Source organism: Stegodyphus dumicola, chromosome 1 (genome assembly GCF_044657685.1).
Source record: "Stegodyphus dumicola isolate Sdum_Otavi_A_Nest chromosome 1, ASM4465768v1".
NCBI classification, from domain to species: Eukaryota; Metazoa; Arthropoda; class Arachnida; order Araneae; family Eresidae; genus Stegodyphus; species Stegodyphus dumicola.
This window is the reverse complement of record NC_140768.1, coordinates 221,225,166-221,244,098: the sequence shown is the minus strand read 5'-3', so window position 1 is coordinate 221,244,098 and position 18,933 is coordinate 221,225,166. Positions and strand designations below refer to the sequence as shown.

At 35.1% G+C, this 18,933-nt stretch overlaps 1 protein-coding gene across 1 annotated transcript in view; it reads right to left on the bottom strand.

The window, feature by feature from the left end:
• The window catches only part of LOC118193580 (polyamine-transporting ATPase 13A3-like), a 236,671-nt gene that overhangs the window by 30,579 nt on the left and 187,159 nt on the right, over positions 1–18,933 (bottom strand). Inside the window, exons 23-24 of the mRNA XM_085825885.1 lie at positions 12,909–13,005; positions 12,733–12,805 (exon numbers count right to left, since the gene is read on the bottom strand). Coding sequence (XP_085682011.1) covers positions 12,733–12,805; positions 12,909–13,005 — 170 coding nt within the window. The remainder of the gene's footprint in view (positions 1–12,732; positions 12,806–12,908; positions 13,006–18,933) is intronic.

Genomic DNA, 18,933 nt, shown 5'->3' with positions numbered 1-18,933 from the left:
GTTACATTTAAGAAAAACTTCTTATGAATCCAGTAGTACAAGAAGAGCAAAAGGGAAGGAAACCATCTTCGGTGTTCTCATTTGACGAAATTACATTTGTTAAATCCCTTTGAAGAGAGATGGTGCTTCCATTGTTACTGTTTTAAAAGGAATGTTATTACTTTTTTGGAATTGTTTCAATGGCGAAGCAGAGCGAGTGTGGTTCCCTGGGTGTCTTCCATAAATGAGTAAAATAAAGATAATGAGATATTATAGTTTGTTAATTAGTTTAATTAAGAGTTAAAGTCCGCACAAAATTAGTCGGACCATTTTGAGTGGTTCTGTAGAGCCGCAGCGACATCGGCTAAGTAAATAAGTTAGTGTAAAACAGTGAGTTTACCATTTTGTTTCTGAAGAATTTGTGTTTGTGGATTATAGCCAGATACTGAAGAAAGAAGTAAGTAACCCTTGAAACTCTTTTCATTACTAACTGTTGCGTTTAGTAAATTCTGACTTAAGTTTGTGTGGTCATTTTTTATTTTTGATAAGTGTAGCGAAAATGACTACGAAATTGAAAGTTTTTCTCACTAAAAAGGAGAATTCAGAAAACTATCTTATCGAAGTTGTAAAAGAAACTTTCTGAACCAGAATCAAGTGTTAGTGATTTAGACTTGTTAAAAACTAAATTTAACAATTTGCAAAATGAATTTGATAATACTTTTGATTCCATTAAGTGCTGAAGAAAATATCGAAAACATATTCAGTGAGCAAGATGAAATCAATAGTAGTATTATTGATATAGAATTTGAAATATATAACAGATTGTCGAAAGCTGTTAAAGAGAATAATGTGAAAATGCAGTAATTTCTGAAAATTCTGTTGTGCGTTTACCTAAGGTTTCTTTACTCGCATTTTCAGGAGAAATGCATTCTTGGCTTTTCTTTAAAGATATTTTTAAAGCGAGTATTGATCAAAACCCTAATTTCTCAGATGCTGTAAAATTGCAATATTTGAAATCAGCACTGAAAAGAGATGCCTTTAGAATAATCCAAACGATAGCTATAATGGATAATAATTATAATATTTATAAGTTAGCATGCTCTCTCCTTGAAGAAAGATACTCAAACCCTAGAGAACAAGTGTATGCTCATCTCAAAAGATTTATGAGTATTCCCGTTATTCAAAACGAGTCAGCTTCTGAGATTCTAAACTTAGTTGATGTTACAAGTGAAGTTGTAAGATCGTTAGAATGTGTAAAGTTACATGGCATTTCATCCATTATATTTGCCTTTATTCTTAGCCAGAAACTTGATCAGAATACTAAGTTATGGTGGGAAAGGAATTTAAGGAAAGAAATAATACCGAACATCACAGATCTATTAGAATTTCTAAAAGATCACATGAAAACATTAAACGTTTCCAGAATTCCAGTAATGCCTAAACGAAGTCAACCAAAGCAGTGGTTTCAGGTATGACTGAGAAACATGCATTTATTTGTAAACTGTGTAATGCGGAACATAAATTATTTAAATGTCCTAAATTAAAAGAATTCAGCTGTTATGAGCGAGAAAAAGTTTCGATTCCCCAAAATAAAACAGTTGTGAATCGCGTCTCCGTCGGATCAAAAGTCAGAGGCGAGTCAGTCTACGGAAAATACGAGATTCAATGTTCGCGACGAGCCATTCATAAGTAAGGATAACGAGTGTTTTATGACAGCTACTAATGTAAATAAAACTTTTAATGCAGGTAATAGAGTCCTACTATCGACAGCAATTGTTTATATTAAGGGAAATGAAGGTAGAAATATTTCCAGCCAAGAACTTTGCTTGACAGTAAAAGTAAGACCCATCTTTGTTCATCGGAATTAGCTGAAAAGCTTCATTTGCAAAAGGAAAATGTAAACATATTAGTAGGATGTTTATCTGGGATTTCAACAACGGTGAAATCAAAAATGAGTGCGGTTATTTTAAATAGAGAAAACACGTACAGTCTTAAACCAGATATTTTCGTTTCCGAAAATTACTCATTTGATGCCTTCTAGACAAATTGATGTCCGTAATATTGCGATTCAACTAGGAGTTACGTTAGCTGATCCAGACATTCACAAACCGGGTAAAATTCAGTTACTTCTTGGATCTAAAATATTTTTCGATTTGATAAAATCTGATCAAATTTATGTACCCAATACACATTTAGTATTAAAAAAAACTCAGCATTTGAATATTTGGTGGGTGGAAGCATTGAAGATTTACCACATGAGAAACAATTAATGCATTGTGGGTTAATTTATGACAATGCCGAGACACAGCTGAAGAAGCTTTCTGATTTGGAATCAATTAGTATTAGAGATGATCCCAATTCGTACAATGAAGATAAAGCATTAGAGATATTTAATAAAACTATTAGTTTCAAAGATGGTATGTTTTTAGCCTGCCTTGGAAAAAGATTTGGGAACATTTAGGCGACAATTTTGGCGTCGCAGAAAAAGAATAAAGATTCTGATGAGAAAAATGCAGCATGGTAATGCAATATACTTGAAATACATAGAAACTTTAGAATAGTACCTATATCAAGGGATAAGAGAAAGAGTATTAGATTCTACGAAACCCTTAAACAAGCCAGCTTTTTATATGCCTCATCAGGCAGTTTATAGAAAAGAAAGCATTACGACTAGAAATGCGTATAGTACCTGATGCGAGCTCACATGAAATACGTAGTATGTCCCTAAATTATTGTTTGAGGCCTAGTATTAATTTGAATCAAAATATATTTCACTTGCTGATGTATTTTAGACTTGATAGAGCTGCAATCTTAGGAGATATCGAAAAGGCATTTTCACAGATTATTTTAGCTGAGAAAGATTGAGATTTTTATTTGTTAAGAATATTGCTATACCTTTCCAGAATACCGAGGAACAGTTAGAGGTGTATAGATTTAAAAGTGTACTCTTTGGTGTTAATTCCAGTCCCTATCTGTTGGCGGAAACTATAAAGCTGCATATTAAAAAGTACAGAAATGTGTATCCTAGTACCTTTCAAATTTTTGGTACATGTATGCATGCTCATGATCTTGTTACAAGAGCAAATGATGTATCAGAAGCCTTAAAAATTTCAATGGAAGCAAAGGAAATTATGCGTGGAGCTGGGATGAATCTACGCAAGTGGGTGACGAATGATAACCGTTTAGTTAAAAAATCTGATGTGTGCACCACATGACTTCCTTGTACAGAATATTAAATTATACGCATTTTTCTTGCATTTTATTTAAACTTATTAGATTGAATTAAATTTACTTCGTCGATAGCGCATAAACCACAATAGAATAAAATACACTCTTTAAACTTTATTGTATTTGTTTACCATAACGATACTCTTGCCCTAGGTTCACTTAGCAGCGTTATATTTTATTCATTTTTTTAACTCAGAATGCATAAAATTTATATCATCTTAAGAATTATCTAATCGTTGCCACATGTTCTATTCAAATACCATAATAAATCCGAAACGATGTATAAAAGAAATTAAACAAAGAACAACAACAACAACAACAAAAATAAATAAATAGATAAATAAATCTGAAAGGTTTCAGATTTTAAATTACGTCCAAAATGGCGTTTTTTTAACGTTTTGTGTGTTACACGCGATTCCAGAGCCAATGATAATAGACGTAAATAAAAATCGATTAAGCTGGTATCAGAGAACACAAAAAAGTAGTTCAATTTATTTGGAAAAAATGGTCGAATGACTATTTAGGTACTCTGCAGCAGAAAAACAAGTGGATGGTAGAGAATGACAATATTTCTGTTGGTACTACGGTACTCGTCAAGGAGGACTATCTGCCAATTTGCAAATGAATTTTAGGTCAGGTTATTAAAGTCTATCATGGATCTGACAATAAAGTAAGAACTGTTAAAATCAAGACAAAATTAAGAGAATTAAAAAGAGCGATCACAAAGATCGCCTTGCTTCCTATAGAAAACTGAACTGCTATTTTTGCATATGTAAAAGAAAAATTGTAGTTTGTTTTAGTATTGTATATCTGCCAACCTCTAAAGATAAAAATTCAGAAGATTTCTCCAAAATTCAGAAGAACACGAAGAATTAATATCATGCTTTGATATTAAAAAAATAACAATTTATACAAATAGAAAAAAGAAAATTGTACTTACATTAGTAAATCTCAATTAAGTAGTAACTAAAAATTTTATTAGGAAACATAAAACAAGAACTTAATGTTAGACAAAAAAATTATTGCAATGAATTTAGAGTGCATTTTTTGGCTTTAGCCAAAAATTCTTTGGAAAATTTCCTGTCATAACAATTAGTTTCCTCATAACATTTAGCAATTAAAATGTTTTCTAGAGTTTTTGGTGAAATTGAAGAACGAAACATGGTTTTGTTTTTCTTTACAACACTGAAGACTCTCTCGCACTCAGCATTACTGTGTGGAATTACGAGAATAGCACATAAAACTCTTGCTAGTCTATCATATTTTGGTGTTCCATCAGCTCTTTTTATTCTTTTTAAGGTACCAACGAGGACATCAAGTCTATCTTCTCCAGAACTGGCAAATTCTTCAAACTGTGCAGCAGAAAATTGGTCCTGTAGTTCATCTAAAGCATCATTATGGCATTCATTTTCTTTAATTGTTAACAAAAATGGAAATTTACCAATAAAAAAACGAATCTTTTCAAAAGATGAATTTTCAGTTTGTTTCAAATTTGCCACTTCAGCATTTAAAAGAACTTCATTTTGCAAAGGAAACTTCCTTACAATGTAATCACAGGCTGAGGAAAAGTACAGTGGATGGACAAAAATATGGAAACACCTTGTGAAGTGCATGTTTGAAAAGAAAGATTGATTTTAATGAAATATGTAGGTGGCGCTGGCGTTTTTGACTACTGACGCCACCTATACAACTTCGTAAATGTGCTAAACAGTTCAGTTGTTGTCGGAGTACTGTTATGTGAGGTTGTCATTGCATTATGTCAGAGTTAACAGACTTCGAACGTGGGTAAATTGTTGGAGCACGTATGGTAGGTGCTTCCGTAAGCAAGGTAGCCGAGGTGTTTAGTGTTTCAAGAGGTAATGTATCGAAGATTTATTCCGCATATTTGAAAAGAGGAAAAACATCATCTGCTAAATCACAGCGCGGACGAAAGTGTGTCCTGAGTGATCGTGACAGGCAATCATTAAGGGCAATTGTGACGAAAAATAAGAAGACCACAGCTGCAAAAGTTACTGCTGAAATGAATGTTGTGTTACCGAACCCTGTGAGTACCAAAACAATTAGAAGGGAGCTTCATAAACAGGGAATTGCTGGCCGTGCTGCAATTGAGAAGCCACTCATCAGTGATGCTAATGCCCGTAACAGGAAAAGGTGGTGTTTAAGTCATAAAACCTGGACTATAGAGAGCAGTGGAAGCGAGTAATACGGTCTGACGAGTCTTCTTTCACATTGTTTCCCACTTCTGGCCGAGTTTACGTCTGGAGAACGCCATTTCAAGCCTATAATACAGACTGCTTGTTGCCAAGAGTGAAACATGGCGGGGGTTCTGTTATGGTTTGGGCATCCATATGTTGGTTCTCTGCTAGCCCCATGATAACTGTGTCAGGGCACTTATGTGACTTATGTGAACATTTTGGCCGATCAAGTTCATCCCATGGTACAAACTTTGTTCCCCGATGGTGATGGTGTCTTCCAAGACGACAAAGCCCCTATTCACACAGCTCACATTGTCCAGGACTGGTTTTCTGAGCACGAGGATGAGTTGTCCCCTCTCCCCTGGCCACCACAGTCACCAGTTCTGAATATTATCGAACCTTTGTGGTCTACATTGGAACAGAAAGTGCGTTCTGGTTATCCACCGCCAACATCGTTATCTGAACTTGCCACCGTTTTGCAGGAAGAATGGTATAATATTCCCTTGGCAAACATACAGGAACTGTATTTATCCATTTCGAGAAGACTGCAAGCTGTTTTGGATGCCAACGGGTTTCATACACCATATTAAGCAAAGAAACATGTTTTTTTAAAGGTGTTTCCATATTTTTGTCCAACCCCTGTACTTTCTAACACATTGAAAAAATTCCTTTTTTCTCATGATCTTTCAAAGAATTTACAAGTTCCCTGGTTTGATTTCCAATTATAAGATCATTGTCATCCTTTTGATTTGCCAAGCTATTATAGGCAACACGAATCAACACACTGTTTTTCACAACGGACGGTTTTACAAACAAGATCATTAAGAATTTGGATAAGCAGGGGAGATTTTGGCGAAGCTGATTGTAGAAGGGTATTTACACTTTCAAATATCTTAATGGTACTTAACACAAAACTACAATATGCTTTGTTCAAATCCGAAGAAAGAAGATAGAAAATCTTTTCCTCCCGGCTAATAGAAGACTGTTTCTTCTTCATTTCAACTTCTTTATAACAAAGTTGACCTTTGAGGGTCTTCTAAGCATTTTCTTTTTAAAGGGTTTGATTCTATGTGTTGGCTTTTCCTTTTTAAAGCATTTTGATTAGAAGCAAAGTTGGTTTTCGGAATCTTATATGCCGACAAATTTGATGGGATCTGTGGTTTCGTTTTGGTCTCTTCGTGGAAATATTTTAGCAATGCATCCCACTGTTCAATAAACCTTCCTAGCGCTCTGCCTAAGGGTAACCATATCGTGCATACATGTTTCAGAATTTTTCTCGTTTCACCAAAGCACAGTTCTTGGAAATTCTTTAGGTTTTCTTTCCTTTTTACACTTTTTTCCAGATAGAAAAACACATCAATCAGAAGCTGGTCAATATTTAATGGTAAAGCAGCTGCAGCTTTTTCTTCTGCCAAATTAATTAAGTGTCATGGGCATCCAATAACAATTAATTCATTTTGTTCTTTTTTGAGGAAAGAGGCTACATCCTTTTTGTCACCCACCATAACATGAGCATTATCTGCACCAAATGAAATGTAGTTTGATATTGGAATGTTAAGTTGTTTCAACTCATTAATTACCAAGGAGGCAATATTTTCCCCCGTAGCGTCACCATTTAACAATGGAAGACGCAAAAGATGAGTTTTCATTTCATTAGAAACATCACAGAAATATGTGACAACGATGGGATAAAGCTTCCAATCACTGTCGTTGCTGCCATCGATTGACACCGAAAATGCTGAATTCTGGAGTGCAACTATCGTTTTACTTTGTGCATCGCAAGCAATTTCGTTCAGATGAAGATGTTTTCGTGCGAGCACAAGCATATTTCTGAGCAATCTTGGAGTAGGGGAAACATCCGTCTGAAAAGTTGACCGGCGTGATCGGCAGCGCTTAGCGGCACGTTGTGTTCGATGAGGAATGCAGTAAACAAACACTCTGCCAAAATGACATCGGCATCCGAATTTGAAAAAAAAATCATCCATTTTCTTTGACGTTGTCGAAGCCGAAGCATTAACTTCATGCTTTTTAGACTTAACATGCTTCACAATGTCGCTTCTTCCACCGTGACTTATCATGAAGTCACACATGCACACGTTGCAAAATGCATAGTTATTTCCTTTGAAGGATTCTTTAATTGTTGGAAATTCGGCTTTGTAGGCAGGCCGAAAATACTGAGAATGCGGTTTTTTTGAACTCATTTCGTAACAACGACGTATTAAGAAAATTCGTAGCACGTGCAAAGTGAAAAAAAAAAAAAAAAAAAAGAATGCGATAATCCACGCTCGCTGAGTCCGAGCTGAGTAATTCCCTTGCTGCTGAAGCGAACGCGAAAAAAATAATCTGGCGCCCACAAGGAAAAGAGTGGGAGAAACAAGTTCAGCGCATTGGATTGGCTGGTTAAGCGGCGAGTTGGGAGAAACCGCAGGTTACTGGATTCGAAGTAGTCGGTAGTTGGCGGTAAAACACAATGCAATTGGCGAAAAATTCTAAAATTTCGACAAAAATCACTAAAAACATTTGAAAAAGGGAAAAAATCGTAAAAAATGGATTACGATCGTAAAATTGTAAAGACAAACGCATTTTCGTAAAAATTACGAAAAATTCGTAAAAGTTGGCAGGTATGGTATTGTAATAGCTGTAGTTATAGTAATAGTACTATGTTGCTTATAAGTATACTGATTTTGCTTTAAGAATGTTTGTATAATTTCTTGAAATTTTGTAATTTCAATCCGGGGGAGTGTTAAATTCCTTTGTAGAGAGATGGTGCTGCCATCGTTACTGTTTACAAAAGAATGTTATTACTTTTTTGGAATTGCTTCAATGGCGAAGCAGAGTGAGTGTGGGTGCCTGGTTATCTTCCATAAACGAGTAAAATAAAGACAATGAGGTATTATAATTTAGTTTATTAATTAGTTAGTTTAATTATCCACACTGAATTAGCCGGATAAGCATTGTCATATGAAAACAGCAACATGATTATTGTAGCACCACGCTGAAGACAGGAAAAAGATCCCCAAGATGTCTTTAGACAGAGAAGGCATTTTCTGTAAAAGGGTTTAAACATTAGGTCAACAAACGATAGTTTTAAGGTTTCACTGTAACCAAGGAGTTCGGCATTTCGAACAGAGAATGCTGTAATATTTACTTCTGTAATAAGAGAATGCTGTAATAAGATGGTGTTACAGCAGCATGCTTACAGCAGCAGCATGTTATAGCAGCATGCTTGAGCTAAGAACAGCTTTGAAGCTATAAATTCAGGAAGAAAGTGATCATAACGGACGTGTTATCAGACACTTCTTCAAAGCTTTTCTCCCTCCTTATGCACATTTTGTTATTTAGATTTTGTAAGTAATAATCATATATTCGTGTTTTTTGTTTTTGCGTAAAATTTTATTTTTCTGTTCATCTGTTATACCTAGCTGATGTTATTATTCTTCATACGTTTTCCCTCCTAGCACGTGCGCCATTTCATATATTCTATTCTGCAGAAAGGAAAGTTTTAACATTGATAGCTTAGGATTTTTCCTAATTTGATTAAAAAGAATGCGACATCACATAAAAAATTTGGAAAATATACAAACATACTTCATTTTGCTTATGATATGTATTTGATTCTATATACCAGCTGACTGACTATGATTTGACTTATTTTATACCTGTTGCTGTTTATACTAATAGCTTCATTATTTTCAAGATTACTGAAAGGTTTTTCTGCAGAAATCTGACTCTACTGAAATCTAACTCAAAAATTGTTTCAATACCATCCACATCTGACATGGTCATGAATTGTTTTCTTTCTTTTTTTTTTTTTTTCCTTTTTTCCTTTTTTTTTTTTTTAAAGTTTTTTTCCTTGTTTAGTTTAATTATTGAATTTTTTTCCGTCATTCCTTACTTTGTGCCAAGAATCAAACAATTTTAATTAATTTCGATTTTAAATCGTCATCGAGATTTTTTTAAAATTATGCAAGTTTAGCCTAATTAATCTCAGTTTAATATTCTGACTAATTATAATTTATAAATATAATGCAGTAAGAGTTTACTTTTTAATCTAATGTTCTCGAACTTACCTTAAAAAATTCGCAGAGCTTGGATTCTCAAGGTTATCCAGAACAAAAAAGAGAAAAGAATTACAAAATTAAATGAAAATATGTTTTTATCCTATCACCTAAGTCACCTGGTGCCTCCTTCGCTAATTAATTAGTTTACTTTATGAGAAAAACTTACAGCTGGTACAGCAATATGAACTGACAACTGTGCAAAAAAACTCCTTGTTATGCAAAATGTTTTCATTTACATTTATTTCTTGAAATTATTTTCTTCTGGCTAACAAGAAAGAAGTATATGGAATACAGTTAGCGTTACCACCTCTTGGCTGTCGAAATCCGAAAGAGGTAAAAGAGTTTCCGGGAGAAGAAAAAGTCTCTTTTTTTCGTATGTTTTGAGCTGCAGCAGCAAGCACACTCTCGAAAATACTTGTACATTTTGTTCTACCACAAGAAATCGTTTTTGACAAAGTAGAATCTGGAAATAGAGCGCTATACAATTTGTTTGTGCAATTAGGGCTATTAAAACTATGCTGGTGTCTAATCTTATGATAGACTGAAGTAATTTCAATTGCTGATATATTGTTCTGTTCTTCTGAAGATTTCTTCATGAAAAAGTTCGAAATCGATTGCGATGAATCTCTATTCAATATTAACGACTGGTGTTTCTTGCTTTGAAAATGTACAGTTAAAGCTCTAACATCCTCGTACTTGATATCAAAAGTTTTTCGACAAACTTTACATTCTCCGTTAAAGCTGTCTCTCTTCATAAGCCAATCAAACTGAGTTAACCACTTGTCTTGAAACGACGTCGAATATGTCGTCTTTGTTTATGGCACTTGTTCACTTGCAGAATAAGAATCGGTTTTTTTTTTTTTTTTTTTTTTTTTTTTTTTTTACTAGATATTTTTATGAAAGCATTTAAATAATTCCAAAATATGCACTTGTTTGTGAATAGCTAGCTAATTGGACCAAGGAAGGGTTCATTTACGAGGCACTTGGGGAGATGAGGGCGCGTACGCGCGACACGCCGGCATGAAACCACTACTCATCCCGCAAGGCGCTTACTCACTACGCAACGTAGATCGCTGCTGTAAAGAATATGTATTGACATAGACGTTCTTTGGCTGCTGTGCGCGTTCGTATGATTTTCGATGTTCTCAACCACTTCGACCGTGCGCATTGCGTCGTTATTTTCGAGAAACTTGATATTCCGGGAGAGTAATATTTATTTTAAATTTTTTCCGGGAGCCGGGAGATTTTAATTTTCAGGGCTCAGTTCCGGGAGGATCCCAGAATTCTGGGAGAGGTGGGAAATGTAATAAAATATGAGTGTAAAGGTAAATAAAATAAAGACTTCAAATGAAAAAACGAACTTAATTTGTGATTCTAATTACAAAAATAGCACTTCTGGCAGCTTATTGTTTAAATATTTCTAGGAATGTAAAAATAATTTATAATAAGAGGTTTCATAGATTTAAGTGATTAATTAAACCTCTGCTGGAATATAGTAATATAAGAAAGCGCGTTGTTTATCAACATTTATAAATATAATACATCAGATTTACAATAGTTACCCGAAAACAACAGTCACTAGAATTGTCCAGTGCTAGAAAACTTTGAAAAACAATTTTTCCTTAACAAATTAGACGATATTTAGTGCACAGAAAATTATTATAATTATTATTTATCACAGTCGAAATTCAGATCGGCTTTATAACGAATTCTTGACTGCAATGGGGGAACCTTTTAGTATATGCAATTTCCTATACATTTAATGTTATTTTATACAACTACAGCTAACCTTCAAACATAAGAAAATTCTATATAATAAATATTACGTATTTAGTTGACTGAAAAGGCCCGGTGGCGCAGTGGCTAGCGCATCGCGCAGCAGCATTACGGGTTCGAGGTTCGATCCGCGGGCTGGGCAAGGTCGACTCAGCCTTTCATCCCTTGATTTCCATCACATCACTTGAGTCGATAAAATGAGTACCGAGTTCGCTTGGGGACTAAACACGGGGGGGGTAATGCGACAAGCTGACCCCTTGTTTAGGGTATATGTTCACGCACCTCGAGCCCCACGGTCAAGAAAGCAGATTTCGGGCTCTGCAGGCCTTGGCCTGCTAGGGCTGTTACGGCACTGAGTTTAGTTTAGTTGACTGAAACTTAATATGAAATGTTTTTTTTCATATATTTTTTCAGGATTTGGGCAAATTTTATTGAATATTTGTTAACCCTTAAAATCATCCATGCTTTTAAATTAACAACATAGCGAAAACACCTTTCCATTACTGTTTATTTTATCTTCACCCCCATTTTTCTGCTTTCTAAATAAAGAGTACGCAAGGCACTTGTAATACCAAAATTTAGAAAGCAAGTACACACAATATGCATATCCGAGAAGATCAAACTCTGCCATGTAGTGACCATTAAGACAAAGAACTTCAATATGTTCTCTAGTTACATTTAAATTCTTTGAATGGACTATAAGACGCAATATTATTCACGGTTGGTGTTTATGATAGGAAATTTGAAATTTTAGCCATTTATGTAACATCGGAGGCGTGAATAGATTCTTACAGACGTGGAGCTATACAGGTCGTCTTTTAGGGTAACGAAAATGTTTTATATATTGGTTTATTTATTTACAGTATTTAAACAATGCCAAAGTTCTGTTATCTAAATGGGGAAAGGTATTAAGTCATTTGACTTTCAATTTGAACTGAGATACTTTGCACATTTTGAGGGAGATTGTATTTCGAAGGAACAGTCTAAATAGTGAATTTTGTGTTAAATAATTTATCGTGTAAAATTATTAACGTAAGGAAGGAAAAACAAGTTTAATAACTTCAATTAATAATAATTGCAATTACTTCTTAATATGATTAAAAAATTAGATTTATTATTCACTTTGTTTGGTCGCTGTGACAATGTAACGATTTCTTTTTAATGTGCATGTGTTGTATGATTTATCAGTCAATTTTTGTAATTTTTTTTAGATATTCCCTTTTTCTTATTGGATCGGATATAGCAAACCAGCAGATTTAGATAACCGAACTTTCGGTACAAAACTTCGGTCATAGTGAGATTTGTTTTCAGAATACTAAAAACGAAATTTAATTACTAAGTAATTTTAACATATTTTTTAAACAATTTAAGAAATATACTATAAGAAAAGTTCCATTATACATTTAATTTTAAGCCTGTTTAGTGCATACATAAAGTATAATTTCTTATAAGTATTCGTTTATAAACATATTGACTGAATAAAATTTACTTACTTAAAAAAGGAGGTGTCAAATTTAGAATAACATCAATTAAAACATAAGCACCGTCTGAACATCTCTGCCCATCCTTAAAAAAAAAAAAAAAAAAAAAAAAAAAAAAGATTGGATTAGCATTTATTTCTGCTTTAGGTACCACAGTGTTCTAGTAATGCAACAAAACGGAAACTTACCCAAAACAACCAAAGAACCGCAATGAGGAAGATAAAGCTGTAACACACCATATATCGAAAAGTGTCGAAAACGGATACTAAAGCTGCACGTCCTTCCCTAAACCAAAAAGATTAAATTCATTATCTAAGCACATAAACAACACAATAATGAATAAACCCTTTACAGCGCTAAAGACATTTTCGTTAAGATATTTACTTGTTAAACATAGAAAATGCCGTGGTTCGCAAAACAAATATTTATTACTGAGATATGCAGAGATACACGCAGAGTTACATGCAAAGAAATACAAGCAAGGATAAGTACAAGCAGAGATAATATATATATATATATATATAAGATTATATGCTTTGTTATAGTTTCAAAGCGCGAAGCGCTCTTTTGCTATGTTTCATATGCAGGCATATCAGGAACTAGAGCTCGTTGGTGAGCTGTTCGAGACTGGTGATTGAGTTTTGAATTGAGGTAGGTCGTTCTTCAATCGGCGAGGCGGTGGTGGCAAGGCCACACTAGTTTAGCAGCGAAGAGTGCCAGTGTAATAGTGGCATCTTTGTGTATGTCATATGTAAAAATATTATAAAGTAGGGGGGAAAGAACTGTACCCTGGGGCACTCCAGCTGTGATGGGTCGCGTGGAGGAGTGCGTATTGCGAATTTTGATAATAAATGTGCAATTTCTAAGATAGGAAGCTATTAGTCGAATAAGATGATCGGGAAAGTCCAATTTGATAAGTTTGTAAATGAGACCTTTGTGCCATACTCTGTCAAAGGCTTTTGGCACGTCTAAGAAAATTGCTCCAGTAGGCATTTTGGCATTGAAACCATCCGTAATATAATTGATGACTCTTAGAAGTTGATGCGTAGTACTGTGTGAGTGACGAAAACCAAACTGTTCTGAGGGTGTATAATGGCTGACTGGAATGTTTTTGTGAATATAATACAAAATAATTTTTTTCGTGATTTTGGATAGACTGCTTAGCAGGCTTATTTGCCTGTAGTTCTGTGGAAATGTATTATTTTGCTTGGGTTTTGGGAAAACTATGATAGAAGCTTTTTCCAAGCTGGTGGGAAATACGAGTATTTAATAATAGAATTGATAAGTTTAGTAAGATAAGTAATCCCATTTATGGGGAGATTTTTTAATGCTTTGTTTGGTATGCTGTCTTGGCCAGAAGCCTTTTTATTTTTAAGCGCACTGATAAATTAAGCAACAAGTGTTGGTGAGGCAAGAAAGGTGAAATTAAGTGGAGCCGGAATGCCAAGATAGTTATCAACCACTGAGTTGATGTGTGCAATATGATCATTGTCATAAGGGGCTGGATTTGGAGTAAATGAGTCTTGAATGACATCTGCAATTGTGTTGGCCTTGTCTAGGTCAGAGTAAGCCATTCCCGACGGTCTATGTAAGGGGAGGATTTGCTTATAGGAGTTTTCGAGTTTACGAGAGATGTCGTACAGTGAGTTATCTTCAGTGGCTAATGTATTTAGAAAATTTGTCCATTTGCTGTTTCTATACTCCTTGATTGCTCTTTTGATGCTATTTTGAAGTGACTTGAGTCTGCGTTTGGCCTGAGGGTCTCGGGTGTTTTGCCAATGTTTGCGTACTCTGCTTTTTATGATTATCTGCTCCCTTATGTTACGTGGAAGGGGTTGGAAACGCCTATTGACATAGAATTTATTTGTAGCATCATTAATAGCTGCTTTAATCTGATTAGTGAATCGTTCTACTTCCTTATCGATATCCTCTTTATTATTAATGAGAAGGTTGCCTGAGACTGTGCTGGAGATAATATTAGTAAATTTGGACCAGTTTGTAACTCCAACTGTGCGTAGTAGTGAAATATTTGTAAATACTTTCATTAGTACGAGATTATGATCTGAAGAGAGTGCTGGGATAGAGGTAATTTCGTACTGGTATGGAAAATCCCTTGCTACAAAGAAGTCAATGATAGTCGATCTGTTTAGAGAGAAATGCGTGGGTTCTTCTGGTGCTAGCAGTGTGTAACGATTTTGATTAATAAGATCAAAGAGTAAATTGCCATTCCTGTTTGCTAGACCAGGATTCCAGCTAGGGTGCTTTGCATTATAATCACCTCCTACTATAGATTTGGGGTGTGAAGTGAGCAAATTATTGAGCTCTGTGATGTTTAGATGATTTGTGGGTGGTATGTAAATATTGGTTATTGAAATTAAGGTATTGCCTAGTGTGATAATGATATTGACGTTTTCAAATCTGTTTGTGAGTACTGGTTTGTTGAAGTGTGTTTACTGCTTTTAACATACGTGTCCCCACCGCCTCGTCCTGAGAGTCTATAACATCTGTAGGCAAAGTAATTTGGATAGAGCACCGTTCTGGCTGGCTTGAGGTGAGTCTCTTGCACTAATATTACATCCGGTTCGAGTTCTAATATAAAATCGCTTAGTTTATCTCTTTTGGGAAAAAGTCCATTGGCATTCCAAGTGAGAAAGCTGTAGAATCTGCTATTATTTGCAGAAGGAGAGTTAAATGTAACTAGTGATTTTTTCAATAATGTCCACAATTATTTCTATTTTGTCAAATGATGAAGTTTTTTGTTTAATTGTTTTTATTCCATTTTTAATGTCATTCCATATGACTTTTAGGGACTTGAGACTGAGGAGATCATCAGAGTTTTGCACTAACTCTGAGGTTTCTGTCTGGGCGGCAGCAGCTGGTTCTGTGAGTGGCGGGAAATTTTATGTATTGTTTTTCCAGGGGTTATTGGCTGGCAGCTGAATTGGGATGAATTTGTCGGTTTTCCTTTTTATTTTAGGTATGGCCGAGCAACCGGAAAAGGAAGCAGGATGCAGCTCCCCGCAGTGACAGCAGCTAGCTGTGTCTTCTGGTTTCAACTGACATTCACCGGCGTCGAACGAAGGTTAGTTATGTAGGTAACTCCATACCCTTGGTTTCTTAATTCTTGCAATATGTACTGATGGTTCATAGTTATAGGCAGTCCTCGTATGACAATTTTTAATACCTTTTCATCCTGAAGTTGATATGTATGAGATTTTAAATTTTTTTCTTAATAACTTCTCTCACATATCTGGGAGCCTCTGCATCAGGGAGTGTCACATGCAATTTGGTGCCTTTTAATTGGCCTGTAATTGTTTTCCCCGTCTTAACACTGAGATAGGCCAGGAATTTATCAGCTTGCGGGACATCGTCTATGATAATTGGCGGTACTCTGATTTTTCTACTGTTCGAGTAGAACAATAGAAAAATTCAAATATCATTCTGACAGATTTTTCATCTAGTTTCTTTCTTTGCGATGGTGGCACTAGAGTATAAGCATCACAGCCAAATACACGCATGTTTATTAAATCAGGATTTTTGCCATACTTCAGAAAATAAGGAACACGATTGTCAATCGAACTATTTGGGAGTCGATTATTTATATAAGCAGCCGTAAGTACTGCTTCACCCCAAAGGAATTTTGGTAATTTTGCCTCAAGTATCATTGCTGTAGCGTTTTCCAGTACAGTTCTATTTGCTAATTCAGCAACACCATTTAGAAAAGGTTTATAGAGAGGTAAAAGATCTATTTTTACACCTGCTCTTTTAGCAATTTCATGCAATTCTCCACTGACATATTCTTTGGCATTGTCACAGCGCAGTTTTATAACAGTTGGATTCAATTTAAAGAATAGCTTGAGTTCATCAACAACATCCCTTTTTCTTTTGAGCAGTCTGATTTCCATAAATCGCGAGTAGTCATCAATTATAGTCATGAAATACTTTTTTCCATGGAGTGTTCGAAGTTCTATTGGACCACATATATCAGTGTGTATAGTTATAAATGGTTTGGATTCTTTTATGCGAGGACCCTTTCCTATAGGCAAAGCACTTTGTTTGGCACGAACACATACATCATAAAAGGATTCTTTTGCAGGAAGATTCATTAGTTTTAATTTTTGATCAAAGCAGTGTCCTAATCTTCTGTGCCATAAATTATCATTCTTTACTGCTAAAGCTGTAAATAGGTTTGGTGAAAAATCACTAAAATATTGTCCGCATTTGTCCAAATATCCAAATCTGAAACTTCTTTTTTTTCAATATACACTATTTCATTTTTAAAAATTACGCTCAAACATGATGCTTCAATATTTTTAACAGAAATTAATTGCCCGTTTAATTTTGGAACGTAAAGAACATCTTTTAACATTATTTCAACACCATTCTTATTTTTACCCCAAATATCACCAATTCCTTCCACTTCTAAAACCGCCGAATTAGACGCGCACTTAACAGTTCCAGTCTTAGGCTTAATTGAGGTAAACAATTCCTTGTCAGAAGACATATGAGAAGTTGCACCAGAATCAATAATAAATTGATCATGCACAAGATTTCCAGCCATAAAAGTTATTGCAGGGGATGCATACTTATTACTATTTGAATTTGCCTGCTTTTTAGAATTATCAAAACATTCACTTTTGAAATGACCAGTTTTCCCACAGTTATGACAGACGCAGTTCTTTTTCCTACAAAATTTAACAGAATGTCCTTTTCTTTTACAATAAGTACAAAAGAATTCATTACGATCACTAATAAGCACAGAGTTATCTGTATTTGGTTAAGAACCCTTATTTTCATTTTTATAATCAAACATAAGAGATTCACAATCAATAAGTCTACTTGTAACAAAATCTAAACTCAAATTATCACTTGGTTTATTTTCTAGAGATGGCTTAATATATTCATATTCCTTTGGCAAAGACATTAAAATGTAAATAATAATATCAAAGTCGCTTACTTCAGAGTCAGAGACGCGTAGACTACTCACCAGGTTCATTATGCTGTCGATATGCTGTCTCATTGACACATCCTTGGATTTCCTTATGGTAGCTAGACGTTTACGCGTTAAAATTTGACTCACTGCACCTTTATCGCTATACGTAGCTTGTAGTTTCTTCCATATTTTACATGCAGTGTCTTCACGTTGAAGAGAAGCAATAACATTGTCACTTAGAAGGGCAAGTATTAAGGCATAAGCCTTTTTTGATTTCAAAACATTTGCAACTCTGTCAGCAACTGCTTCTGTTTCCAAAAACGTATCCAATTCTCTTGCCGTAAATACTGCTCGAACTCTTCGACACCAAACAGTAAAGTTATTAACACCGTCAAATGGCGCTACACCAAAAGCTTCCCTTTCACCTCCGGAAAATGCCATCATTCACAATATACCAAATCAAAATTACGCGAACGAGAAATTATTACACTGGAAGGTTCAATTAGGGAAAATATCAGCGAATTCTAACTTTTGAGGGAACCACGCTCTGCTGTTAAACAGATAATGCCGTGGTTCGCAAAACAAATATTTATTACTGAGATATGCAGAGAAACACGCAGAGTTACATGCAAAGAAATACAAGCATGGATAAATACAAGCAAGGATAAGTACAAGCAGAGATAATATAAGATCATATGCTTTGTTATAGTTTCAGAGCGCGAAGCGCTCTTTTACTATGTTTCATATGCAGGCATATCAGGAACTAATCAGAGATAAGCTGTATCTGGATCGTAAATTTAAAGTCTGGCCTCTACTACAAAGAGTAATCACCAGTAGATATCTTGGCTCTTGGGCTCTTACTTTATTTTTTTTTTTCAATCAAAGGCACACTGTCTTGTGTGCCACGTCCTGGGTACGAAAAAACTAAGAAACACTGGTGGCAAGTCATGAAAATCATTCCTTCGTGAAAGTTCAAGCATTTAAACAAAGATGCTGAAACTAGTCCATTTAAGCAATAATGCCTTCCTTTGGAACTTTGGAACTTTGCGGTTATACTGGCTTTCAGCAGGAAATTAAAATCCTGCTCTTGCCAGTTCCTGATGTGATCCCACGTGGGGCTAGACAGAGTAGAAACCTGAAAGAAATTTTCTCTCGTGGAGGTAGAAGTGTGCTGGAGAGAGAGAAAGAGAAAAAGAAGCACTTTGCTCCTGTACTGCTACATCTTGGATGAAATCCGCCAAGCAGGGGCCGGAGAAAGAAACTTCGGATGACCTGTGTAG